General features: G+C 37.3%; 1 protein-coding gene across 4 annotated transcripts in view; it reads right to left on the reverse strand.

Moving 5' to 3' along the window:
- bltp3b (bridge-like lipid transfer protein family member 3B) overlaps positions 1-14,126 on the reverse strand; it is a 111,310-nt gene that overhangs the window by 37,296 nt on the left and 59,888 nt on the right. The window contains exons 12-16 of one of the 4 annotated variants that reach the window (XM_080207325.1): positions 12,096-12,237; positions 9,994-10,068; positions 7,669-7,859; positions 4,174-5,708; positions 27-202 (exon numbers count right to left, since the gene is read on the reverse strand). In XM_080207325.1, coding sequence (XP_080063451.1) covers positions 27-202; positions 4,174-5,708; positions 7,669-7,859; positions 9,994-10,068; positions 12,096-12,237 — 2,119 coding nt within the window. Of the gene's footprint in view, positions 1-26; positions 203-4,089; positions 5,709-7,668; positions 7,860-9,866; positions 10,069-12,095; positions 12,238-14,126 lie in introns of those variants that run through there. The other 3 variants (XR_013888965.1, XM_080207326.1, XR_013888966.1) reach the window with 3 other exon arrangements.

Here is a 14,126-nt window from a genome sequence, read left to right on the forward strand (position 1 = left end):
GATTTGAATTATAAAATGTGGCTTACCCTTTTCCAGCAAAAGGAGGCTTTCATTCCCATCACTCTCTAAGAACTGTTCCTCCAGCAGACTGCTATCAACTGATATAGTATCCAGCGAGATCTGAGATGGACTTCTTCTCACATTTTTACACACTACAGGATAGGTAGTCAAGGGGGGTTGTGCACGATCCTTCAGTTTCCCACTAATTCGTGTGTGAAAATAAAGGTAAAGAATTTAGATGCTGGTTTACAGATGTCCCTTTTGTAAAAGCATATGAACATCACATTCTTTTCAAAAAAATAACTTCCCACAGATGGTCAAAAAATAGCTGCAACAGAAGTAAAAACTTCTGAATGTTTAAAAATAAATGTTTGTTATCTTATCCCCTTCTTTTGAGGTCCCCAGGCCACATACTGTTCCTCAGTTAAAGGACCAGACAGAAAACCCCCTGCTAGAACTATTGGCAAGATCTGAAGCTGTTACTATTATTCACCTTCTAGTCAGCAAGGTTAACTTTTGTCAAGTCAAAAACAGGATAAAGATTCATAAGGGCAAGGCCTGGATTAGGAACCTGACTCATGCAGTAATACTCATTTCCCTGAAACGAAACCTTACAGGAAGCCTTCATCATCACATTATATACAACTGTTATACCTGTCAAGCCCAAACGGGATGTGTGATAAAACTTTTCAAATCAAAACGTATGTGGAAATCTATACCATACACCTATTCCACTAGGATTTCCAAATATACAGTTTACAAAGAGCTCATAACATAACCTGAGCATCACAAACACAGTAGGAGCAATTAAGTGATGGCAAGCACAAGTACTAAGTTGTTCCTAAAATGCACCGTCTAACCTTTGGTTTTGTATTTAGCCACAAATAAATCCAACTTGGTTCCCAGGATGCTGTTCAACCATTAATATACTCATCACTTGAAGCACATCAGAAAAGTCCGTACATCACATCACTGTCTAAAATACTTTACCTTGTCACAAAGCAGTTCAACTCAAAAAAAAAAGTGAAAAAATATAAATCACAATGTGCCTGGCCAAAGTAGCAAGTGTAGTCAAAGTTAATTACTCGTGAAGAGCAAGTCAATGGAGGCTACTCTTGTGATCTCCATCTACCTGATTAAAGGAGACAAGAGCTCAGGTTGCATACAAGTCCATTGGTCACACTTTACACTGAGAAAAATACAGGTTGCAGCATAATGTACCAGGGAGTGGACTAATAAAATGGATTTTAAAAAAAGTATGAAGTGTTGGATATTCAAATTAACATAAAATGCTCAAAGTGACAAATATACAAAAAAAAACAAAAGCAAATGAATCAATCGTATGTTGGTTCCTTGCCCTTTGCAATTGTAATGTAGTATCTACCTACCCAGAGTTCATCTAAAATAATTAAGATATGGGACTTCTGGTCTCAACAATGTAAAGATGCCATCATCAAGGCAAGTGAATTGAGAAGTCACCCATCAGAAATACTGCCAATTCCTTTGCCCTTACCCCAGAAGAACATACGCCTGAATGATATAGGTACACCTTTCTTTCCAGTATTAAATACTGGTGAAAGTGAGGGCCTATATTATTATTCCTATCTGGAAATTGCAAAACCCACAGAACTGCAGATTACTTGTCCGATTCTTCCTCCCGTGGGCAGATGCACAAATGACACAGATACCCGTCCCGTTTGTAGCAACGTTGCTGTGCCTCGGATTTGGGGTGACATGAAACGATGCAGACAAGCTTGTGGAAGACTCACCCTAGTACACTTACATTTGTTTAAGTCACTGATTCACTCACCATGAGCTTGCTAATCATTTCAGAAAATAACACTTCTCTCATTTTCTGTAACAACTACATCAGATCATCTTCTAGAATACCTACATTCTCACTTCCACAATCATCAATAAAAACTGACATAAAAACTGAGTATTTTATTTAATAAAGGTATAAAAGTTGTTCTCCTATAATGGAGTAGAGGATGTAACAAGTTCAAGATGAGGTTACAATAAAATGCCAACAGGAAGAGTACACAGATATGATTAATAGGTTATCAATATGCCTGCCATACCATGAACCTCCACACTTCTTTGCTCTTGGGTAGTTCAATTTAATAAAATCCTCTTTTGTTTTACATTATCTGTTAGCTTTTTATATATTCCTTTTGGCCTATTTTACTCATCTCTTATTTTCTTACTACATTTTTTATATTTTCATTACTGAATTTCTAGTCCTAGTTTTACTGAATATCTAATGTAGGATGAATAAATGGGTAGCAGAGAATGAAATGTGTTTGGATTTCCAAAAGTCAGTGGGGTGCCACATAAAAGGTTACTGCATGAGATAAAAAGTCATGCTGGTGAGTATGATGTATTAGCTTGGAGAGAAGATTGGCTAACTAATGGGAAACAGAAAGTTGGGACAAATGGATCATTTTCAAGTTGGCAAGCTGTTACAAGTTGATTGCCACAGCTATGAATCCTGGAATTTCAACTATGTGATCTACAATAACGACCTGAATGAATGTACAGAGTTTTGCAGCCAAATCCGCTGGCTGTCCAAAGATGGGTAGGAAAGCAAGTTGAGTAGGATACAAAAAGTCTGCAAAGGGCTACAGATAGGCTAAATGATTAGCAGATGATTCAGAGGGATCTGGATGCTCTTGTCCATGACTCTCAAAATGTTGGCATCCAGGTACACCAAGTTGGAAGGCATATGGAATGTTGGCCTTGATTGAATGGGGGAGGTAATATGAAATTTAGTTGGTTTTGCTGCAGTTGAACCGGGCATTGGTGAAACTCAATCTAAAGTATTGGGTACAGTTTTGGTTTCCTTATTTAAAGGATATATGTGCATTGGAAATAGTTAAGAGAAGATTCACTAAGCTGATTCCTGTGGAATGAAGGGATTGTCTTTTGAGGGAAGGTGGAGCTGGTTGGGCCTATACTCATGGGAGTTTAGAAGATTGAGAGGTGCTCTTGTTGAAACATACAAGATTCTGAGGGGACCTGACATGCTGTATGCTGACAGGATGCTTCCCTTTGTTGGGTGATCTAGAACATGGGAGCAGTTTAAGAATAAGAGGTCTCCCATTGAAGGCAGAAATGAGGAAGGATTGTTTTTTCCCTCAGAGTCATTAATTTTTGGAATGCTCTTCCACACAGAGCAGTTGTGGCTAGATCGTTGATTATATTCAAGGTCGAGTTAGATAGATTTTTGGCCATCAAGGGAGTCAAGGGTTATGGGGACAGGCAGGAAAGTGAAGGACAGGGCACAAACAGATCAGGCATGATTTATTCTGTGGCAAAGCAGGCTCGATGGGCCAAATTACTTCCTCCTGCTTCTATTTTTTTGTGATCCTTTAAGTTTAAGTTTAATGTTGGTCTATTTATCCACAGAAGTGTATTGATCCATGTACTCACTTCTTGCCCTATACAATTGTTCTCTATCACTTCCATATTTGAAAATTTCCCACTATTGACCATCATCGCCTTTGCTAACATTTTTGTATAACTTGTATATCTCACCGATTCCGGCCTTTTCAAGTCTGACGCCTATTGTTTATAGGTTTACTTCACCTAACCCATCAGCAAAAACAATGTTATTTATCAATATAGTAAAGTTAAAGGCTCTGCTCAAACTGTCCACTAGAGAGAGCTCCACAGCTAATGTATAAACTTTGAAACTAATACTTTTCAAGTAAGTTAAACTATAAGCAAAACAGATAGACCTGGAATTGGCATAAAGATGTAGACCAGAATAAAACTGCAGTTAAGGAAAAGCATACTCAGTATTGCAGCAATTATGATTTAGGTTTCATTTTAGCTCTAGATTTTGTGAACACTATAATCATTAAGGCTCCAGTACAGAGCACTTGAAAAGAGTGTTTTTTTCAAATATAACATTAATGCACTTCTGTCAGTCCAGAAGTAGAATTTGGATAATCCCTTACTTTCTGGACGCTAAAGAATTGTAATGTCTAATATTAAGCAATATTTTTACTCCATAAACAGGGGAATATAACAAGGAGCAAGAAAAAAGCACCAAGAGACTGTGCCAAAAATGAAATTAATACTAACCCATAATAGAACTGCGGTATGGTCATGCATTATCCTAAATTGCCTTCAAACAATGATAAATGTTGACTTCAAAGAGCTGCATACCTTGATACCGACTGAGGTAACACCAACTTTGTTGAAGGTGGTGTTTCTTTACTGTAATCAAAGTTTTGCAAGGGATTGTCTTGGTCACATTTTAAATCATTTAATGAATCTATGGTTCCGTTTTTTTTGTTTTGAGAAGTACTCGATATTTCCTCTTGATAATTTTCCTTACACAAAGGAGGAATACTGCATTCATTTCTGCTTATTGTGTAAACATTCAGTGGATCCATGCTTTGAGAAACATCGAGATCCTTAAGATCTGAAATCTTTGCGACTTCACCAGGCTGCTTTTTATCTTCCAAATGAGTTCCATCAATATTTCCAGAGATACCCGATGATACTGGAAATTGAGTAACAATGCCATCGAAAGAGGATCCTGATGTCATTCCTTTTATCAAAGCTGAATCACTGTATGATTTAGAAAGCAAAGGGTCCGTAGGCTCAACAGTACTTTTGTCTATATTTTCAGTTTCAGTATTTTGTGATTCATTAAGTGTTTTTCTGCTGATATGGTCAGTTTGTGCATCATCACTCGGTACTTCATTCTCAGCTGCCAGCGTTTCTCTACTTTCAGAAGGTGAAAGGTCAGATTCTGTAGGACTCCTGTTTTCTGCTGCAGCCTTACTATTTGACCCAGATTGAGGCAATGGATGAAGCATTAAAGCTACTTCAGCACTTTTAATTACCAACCCTATGCAAAATTTTGCCTGCTCCACTGGCTCTCCAGTCACCTTCTCTATGTTCTTCTGAAATTGTTCCTGAAGCCTTTTTATCGACTGTTGAAGGCGGAGCAGGAAGCAGTACTGATGATGATTAACCTGCAAGCTCACATGCTTTTGAGTATGTACAAGAACTTGTATATCTGCATCTGAAGACTGCAAGGATTTCAAAGATCCAACAGCACCATCTAAAGAATTTGATCGTCCTAATCCATTGGTAAGTGGCTCAGATTCTGTACTGTAATACTCCCTTAAAAGTTTTTTCCGTTGCAAACGGAGGCTCAAGTCACTGGATTCACTTTTAGATATTTGAGGGGCAGGCTGTTTGGGTGTCAGGAAAGATTCTTGTGATTTTGCAAATCTATTGGGTTGACAAACCCAGATAGAAAGAGGGAAAGAATCAACACATCCCACAGGTCTTCCTTTCCCACTCTTCATTCCTTCATAGTCAATCCAAAACTGAGAAAAGTGTATGGCCCACACATCCGTTGCAGCAAAAGTTTTCAACGCATTTGTACTCAACTTTGGAGTAACTAATCCCTTATAAACATCATGCAATTTAGTGTCCTGTTCGTGGGCATGCCTTTGAAATACAGGATGCAATACATTGAAACTTTTTGTAGTTTTGGGAAAGGTTGTGAATGTTTTGTTAAAAAAGTTTTCATCTTTGAATTCCTGTAGCATGGCTTCCAAGTCACTTCGCGTACAATTTGGTGAGTGCCTTGTATTTGTAGCTATTACCTCTGCTGTCTGAATAGAAATTGATTGTGGACGGTCTTGATGATCATCAGGTCTTTTGTCAGTTGGAACAATAAACTGATAATGACACAAAGATATTGTCAAAATTAAAAAAACAAATAAAAGCAGCTAATAACAATTTAATGTTTTAACATACTGCATTTACTTAGTACTTCTAGAAATATTTTATAAAGTCAAGCTTCCATTACTTTGCATGCAGTGTTATAAGGCGCATAAATTTGATTAGGACTTTGATTGCGCAGGGATGATGGATGGTGTTACAGATTGGCTGGGCTGAATGGCCAGCCTACAATTTATAATTTGCATAACCATAGAACATTACAGCACAGAAATAGGCCTTTTGGCCCTTCTCGGCTGCGCTGAACCATTTTTCTGCCTCGTCCCACTGACCTGGACCATATCCCTCCACACCCCTCTCATTCATGTACCTGTCCAAGTTTTTCTTAAATGTTAAAAGTGAGCCTGCATTCACCACTTCATCTGGCAGCTCATTCCACACTCCCACCACTCTCTGTGTGAAGAAGTTCCCCCTAATATTCCCTTTAAACTTTCCCCCTTCACCTTTAATCCACATCCTCTAATTTTTTTCTCCCCTAGCCTCAGTGGAAAAAGCCTGTTTGCATTCACTTCATCGATACCCATCATAATTTTATACACCTCTATCAAATTTCCCCTCATTCTTCTACGCTCCAGAGAATAAAGTCCTAACCTTTTCAACCTTTCTCTGTAACTCAGTTTCTCAAGTCCCTTGTAAATCTTCTCTGCACTCTTTCAACCTTATTAATATCCTTCCTGTAATTAGGTGACCAAAACTGCACACAATACTCTAAATTTGGCCTCACCAATGTCTTATATAACCTCACTATAACAGTCCAACTCTTATACTCAATACTTTGATTTATAAAGGCCAATGTACCAAAAGCACTCTTTACAACTCTATCTACCTGTGACGCCACTTCTAAAGAATTATGTATCTGTACTCCCAGATCCCTCTGTTCTACTGCACTCTTCAGTGTCCTACCATTTATCTTGCATGTTCTACCTAACATACTTACAAGTATTAACATTTTAATTGCCTGACTAATGCCAGAAATAGTATGACTACCAAAAAAATCTAGGAATTTTCTTATCATTCTCAATTTTGTATTTGCAACACATTAGTAGTAAAGTGGGCAATAACAGCACCATAACAATCATCTTGTACAAATGGCATCCATTGTTTCTTTGTGGTCAGCATGGCAGCACAGTGGTTAGCACTGCTGCTTCACAACGCCAGTGACCCGGGTTCAATTCCGGCCATGGAGTTTGTGTAGAGTTTGCACATTCTCCCCATGTTGCATGGGATTCTTCTGGGTGCCCCACTTTCTTCCCACAGTCCAAAAATGTGTGGGTTAGGTGGATTGGCCATGGTAAATTGACCCTAGTATCAGGGGGATTAGCAGGGTAAATATGTGGGGTTACAGGGATAGAACCTGGGTGGGATTGTGAATGGTACAGACTTGATTGGCCGAATGGCCTCCTTCTGCACTGTAGGAGGCCATTCTATGATTTCTTGATGAGGAGAATGCAACAACTTACATACAATAATTTTTAAATAGTTAATGGTCAACCCAGTTATCATAAGAGCGTCTGTACTCAGTATTATCTTGTTGATCTTTCCAGTTTTGGATATTATTTCTACATCAACTATGGACAGTAGTTTTCACTAACACAGCCTAGACATCCACAGAACTTGGTGGATACCTGTTTTCCAGCCAAACACAAGAGGTTATCCTCCAGCTTAAGTTCATACTGATTCAATTTTTTTGGATTATTTTCAAATTTTAAAAGTATGCAGGTGAAAACCATGTATACACACACATAATAAACTGGACATCACTGATTTTGAAATTAAGCCATGGTATACTAGCATTAAAAAGACTCCACAGGGAGAAAGAAATTGCAGGTCTATGCATTAAAGAAATAATGTCCCACAGTTTAATTTTAAGGTCACTGGCCTTCAGCTGCAATGTTATACCTTGAGCATCAGTCCATCGATTCGTATGTCAACATGTTCATCCTCTTTCCCACTATCAAGTTTGTAGATAGCTGTGAACTGTTTCAAACTCTGCTGCAGGTCTAATATAAACTGATTCAACCACAAAATGCTCCTGGTATCAAGAGTGAACTGTAGTGCATTCATCTGCACGTACAGATTAGGGCAAGGAACTGCAAACAGGAATGTACACATACTTTATTAAAAAATTGAAGAGTCAAGTAATATTATCAATTTCAAAGGCAATACCCATTGTACTGATTTCCTACATTGAAGGACAATTCTGGAGTCATATAAATATCTACAGAATATTGATGACTGCAAAAGTTGGTGAGTAGTTCAAATAGAATAATCAATGAAGACTGACTCCACAGGGTAAAGAAGAAAACTTCAAGTAAAATGAGCTTTACCATAACAAAATTGAGGCAGGATGTATTTATTCCATTTCTGTGCTAGATTTAATAGCAAAGCAATTTATTGAGCTGGGAAAATCAATTAAATGGAGAGAGTCAGGGTTTTCACCAGTGATTTGCCATGATGTCATGATTTGCCATTTCTAATATTGTAATAAGAACATAAGAAATAGGAGCAGGAGTAGGCCATCTAGCCCTTTGAGCCTGCCCCGCCATTCAATAAGATCATGGCTGATCTGTCGTGGCTCAGTTCCACATTCCCGCCCTCTCGCCATAACCCTTAATCCCCTCTCTTATCAAAAACCCATCAACCTGCGTCTTAAAAATATTTAGTGAGGTAGCCTCCACCACTTCAACGGGCAGAGAATTCCAGAGATTCACCACCCTTTGAGTGAAGAAGTTCCTCCTCAACTCCGTTCTAAACCGCGCCCCCCTTTATCTTGAGGCTGTGCCCCCTAGTCCTATTATCCTTTCTGAGCAGGAAGAGTCTCTCCACCTCTATCCTATCCATCCCATTCATCATCTTATACGTCTCAATGAGATCTGCCAAATGCACTGTGTTTTGCACATTTATGTCTACCTTTTCAATAGTACTAAATTATAGCATTTTTGTTAATTAAAAGCATGTATTCAAATTCAACTAAAACTTGTAAGATTTATAAAGTTTTAACAAAGTTTTAAATGTCAATTTTAGAGGTAGCGGCAAGTAGAGATAAAATAGTGAAAAAGTTGAGATTATGCAAGTCTTTTTTACATTTAGGTATAATAAATGTTTGTAAAAATTTAATATTTTTTCCATTATTTGAGCAGAACCTAGAATTTAAGATTTTTAAAACTGTCCCATATTCCATTTAGTTTTATAGAAAAAGCAGCATTTTATCTCCATCTAATGAAACTGAAGATAGAACGTAAAAAAAATTCTGCAATTTACTCTGACTGAGACCAGGAATTGCAAATTTTATTTGAGTGGAATATTTTGAATTGAAAGATCCTGTTAGCAATCAGTAATGCCTGAGGTTTAATTTTTCTTTAAATCTTAAGCCTTTCTTCACTTTAAGTGATCTTTCAATTACACAAAATAATATATCAATTTGTTGGGCTTGATTTAATACTTGCTCAAACATATGATCTGAATATAATGTCAAAACATTTAACAATTAACAAGAACTTTTCAGATATATATCTGGGAGCACAGTGGTTAGCACTGCTGCTTCACAGCTCCAGGGACCTGGATCGATTCCCGACTTGGATTGCTGTCTGTGTGGAGTTTGCACATTCTCCTCGTGTCTGTGTGGGTTTCCTCCGGGTGCTCCGGTTTCCTCCCACAGTCCAAAGATGTGCGGGTTAGGTTGATTAGCCATGTTAAATTGACTGTAGATGCTTAGGTTAGAGAGGATTAGTGGATAGGGCCTGGGTGGGATTGTGGTCAGTGCAAACTTGATGGGCCAAATGGCCTCTTTCTGTACTGTAGGGTTTCTATGATGATGATTTAAACTAAGTCATTATGCCAAATTAGTTTCAAGACCATGATGAATTGATTAAAATATAAAACTTGTTATTCTTCTTTACAGTCTACACATAAAAAGTTTACTTCAAGTTCTAAAAGCAGGTGTTCAATGTTACATAGCACAATAAACTGAGTATTCTCTACCTAAGCATAACGCCTTGGTGTAAGTGTGATATTCAAGCCTTAAGCCTTTAATGTTTGCAAGCAGTCAGCAAAAAATACTACCTGGTGAAAACCCATAAAAAATTTCAATTAAGCACCTTATTTATTCTTCCAGATGTGATTCAAGAAATGTCATGCAAGGTCAGTGAATGACAAGGTTGTGTGATTTTGACAATCACCCCCACCAAAAGCCAACGACTTTAGAGATAATGATAATACTGTAACCTGTACAGGAAAGAAGATCAAGTACAGAACTCTGATGTTGGTTCTTGTCCAACCTGTCCAACACATTCCATAAGGCTATAATGCAAGACCACAAGAATGAATTTCAATAAAAGCAAACAATCCATTTTTATGAATACTTTTTGAAGTAAAGTTAATAAGGCATTTTAATGAAAAGATACTAGCCAGCTGTTAAGCATGTCGGAAATGCTAAACAACATTACGGTGGTAATTTACATTTCCCAATAAATGTCATCTATTGTTGCACTATTTTGCATATACATTTTTATCTTAATCCATGATACAGGATATTTATGAAATTTTACAGGTACAAGTCTTTTAAGGTCTTAAGTTCTTTTCACCTCTCTGGTGAAATACATTTAGAACATAGGAACATAAGAACTAGGAGCAGGAGTAAGCCATCTGGCCCCTCAAGCCTGCTCTGTCATTCAATAAGATCATGGCTGATTTTTTCGTGGATTCAGCTCCACTTACTTGCCCGCTCACAATAACCCTTAATTCCTTTACCGTTCAAAAATTTATCTATCCTTGCCTCAACTACTTCACTAAGCAGGGAATTCCACAGATTCACAGCCCTTTGGTGTGAAGAAGTTCCTCCTCAACTCTGTCCTAAATCTGCTTCCCCTTATTTTGAGGCTATGCCCCCTAGTTCTAGTTTCACCCACCGGTGGAAACAACTTCCCTGCTTCTATCTTATCTATTTCCTTCATAATCTTATATGTTTCTATAAGATCTCTCCTCATTCTTCTGAATTCCAATGAGTATAGCTCCAGTTTATCCCACATTAATTCAATTTTCACTGCCCAGAAGATAATACTTTTATTTAAATAGTCCAATCGCTGACATAAAATCTGCTGAACACATTGATGGTACAATATTGACATTCATACACGCTAAAGTGGAAAATATTTAGACTTTAAGTACATATTTTCAGGTTTCCACACAAATATTTTCACAGTTTTTAATATTCAAAATGAAGTGGATCGTTCACATCTCACAAGTGTTGGCAGCATACAAAATAATGCAACACGATAGAATACAACCACTGACAGCATGATGAAATTGCTCTTATATTTCTGGGTATCAACAGTTTAAGTCATTAGCAAGAGTGTTACGTTAATTGGCAGAATTTAGTGGCAACGTAGCAGAACAGCTGAATTATCCAGTATCCCCTAGTTAAGTAGGACAAACACTTTATGACAATTAAAAATAGATCGTATTATACAACATGTTACAACTCAATTTTCTTTACTAAAGCAGGAAATGTTTGAAGAATGCACAGACATAAACTGCATGCCTCTTTGGAGTAACTGAGAGGTACTGCAAAATAAATTATAGTGCATTGACTTGAACAGTCAGAGTGAGATGAAAGGGGTCACATTAATGTTCAAGGGTGTGAACTTGCATAGAAGTTCTTCTAAACTATTTTTTCCACTGGCAAAACTTGCTGTGAAATAATAGGTCATGCTAGTAGTGCCTGATGGGTTCTCCTAAATACATCCTGAAAGGCATCCTTAAAATTGAAAAATTACAACGCAGTTGGCAACTGAACCAGCAGACCATAGCAAGAATTCGTCCACATGAAATTTTGAAAAAAATGCAACACTCTTTTTAATCCAAGGTCTTGTACTTTTTATAAAAAAAAGCTAATATGAAATCAAACTTTATCCAAAATGAAAATCCCAGCTCCAAAGACCGTACAAAGGTAGATGGAAATCTTATTGAACCTCTCAACGATCAGACAATGTTGTGAACTGGCAATATTTGATATCTGTAGAAATAACTTGTCAGTTGGTATCATCTTACAGTTATTTCAACTTCAAAGATGCCTCATCTATCTTCCCCTCTCCAATCTAAAACTAAACTGTGCAAGCACTTTAGAGTGCAAATTATTTTCATCCAACATAAAAGGCTAGGAATTGGCCATGGTAGGAGCATTCATGATGGGTTTAAATGGGTGATAATCAGCTCAGGATCCTTCCACCACTTTCCCACTATTCCCCAAAGGGAAAAAAAGTGTGTACGAGAAGATAAGCTAAAAAAAAAGTTAATATAGTATATATTAGTTTAATATAAACTCTTACTAGGGAAATCTTTTCCATCCGGAAAATAATATTCAGTGAATTCAATATGAATAGCTGACATCTCTGTTGGAAGATATAATGACTTCTTGTTGCAGCAGATCATTGCTTTTGGGGAATCTCGACGCTGATCTGCTGTAGAAACCTGCAGGAAGAATAAAGTGAGAAATGTTATGAAGTTAGCCAAAGAGTGATATCAACAGTACCATAAAGCATCAGAGCACCAAAAATCTGATTTCAAAATTCCATAACACCAAGCTGTGAATCTGAACAAATAGTTTGTGTACGAACACCAGAAAATCATCATGACAGTTCCCTGTCATAGGAAAAACTCCATATGGTTCATAAATGTCTTTCAGAGAAGGGAGCTATACTCTTACCTACTCTGGGTGACATGTGATTCCAGTTCGTGCTATGTGGTTGACTCATTATACCCTTGGGGAACTTAGTAATGGCCAATAAATATTACTTGCCAATGTCACCCACATTTGAAGACAACAAAAATATTTAAGTTCTTATATTAAGTTCTTATACAGTGCTTACAGCGAGCAAGTCAGCATATTCTATAAATAGTCTTATAAATCACAAAAACAGAGTCTAAGATGTAAACGTATTTTGGAAGTTATGATCCACAACTCATGAATTTCTTCATGTTCAGTGATGGCCCTATGACAGAGAACCCCTCCTCTGCCTGGAAACGTTATTTAGAGTCTCTCAAACATACAAAAGTTTATTGTTGAATTAAAATGATCACTTTTTGCAATTTATGCCTCAATGATGTTGCAAATCTTAACGTAAATCACAAATTCTTAAATTCATGTAGAATCCAACACTTCAGGGGTTTCATTCTTGCTTGCTACTTGCTGTTTATTATATTTTTATCATTTTCTTTAAAATCTGGATTGATGCCTGAAATGTGACAGACACTCAAGAGTAAATCAGCATACACGCCATGTTCTGAAAGAACAAGTGTTATGTATTAAATGTATAATACAAGGCCTGCTGCTAATGTGCAGCTGGGTCTTTTAAAAGCCACAAGACATAATTGTTCGGTAAACAGAGCCTATTGCTTACTCAATGAACTACTGTAGGGATTTCTGATGAAGGGTCATCAACTTGAAACTTGCTTCTCTCTCCACTGATGCGGTCTCATCTGATTTGCCATTTCCAGTATTGTGTTTTATTTCATAAGCCCACCAGCAACAGTATTTTGCTTTTATCTGGTTATTCTACTATGGAGAAACCTTCTATTTCACCGTTAAAGTTAAAATTCCTTCCCGCACCATTTCTAAAAAACATAAACAATGCCATTGCTGTCCCTTGCAACCATCAATTTGCCTAGCCAACAGATAATGACCATGGTTCTAATTTTTATAATTGTGTTGGTTAACCCCAAGTCAATTTATTTATCTCACAATCTGTTGCATATATCAATTAACCTGTGTAAGGAAAAAAATGCTTTCAAGACGTATGAATTTTGTACTTCAGTATCAGTTGGGAGTATAAAGCACAAGATGGCATTATCTTAAAAGTACAGTTAGCCCATTTAGGAGTGAAATCACGAATATCTTTTTCCACATTGTTGCTCATAAAAATTTGGAAGTCTCTCCACCAAAAGTGGTATCAATTAAAAATTTCAAGACTGGAGTCAATAGATTTTTCTGAGATAAGCACATTCAGGAACATGGAGCAAAGGCTAGTAAACAGAGTTGAGGCACAGATAAGTGAGTGGAGTTTGCACGTTCTCCCAGTGTCTGTGTGGGTTTCCTCTGGCTGCTCTGGTTTCCTTCCACAATCCAAAGATGTGTGGGTCAGGTTAATTGGCCATGCTAAATTGCCCCTTAATGTCACAGGGATTAGTGGGGTAAATACAATAGGGCCTGGGTGAGATTGTGCAGACTTGGTGCAGATTTGATGGGTGGCCACACCATTCTAAATATATCACTATAATTTATAATCCAGTGCCATTATATGTCGTTTTTACCTTCTCACATTTACTGTTACTTGTAGCTAAATGCATTAATTCATAATAAA

The sequence above is a fragment of the Carcharhinus amblyrhynchos genome, chromosome 19 (genome assembly GCF_965287045.1).
Source record: "Carcharhinus amblyrhynchos chromosome 19, sCarAmb.v2.hapA, whole genome shotgun sequence".
NCBI lineage: Eukaryota > Metazoa > Chordata > Chondrichthyes > Carcharhiniformes > Carcharhinidae > Carcharhinus > Carcharhinus amblyrhynchos.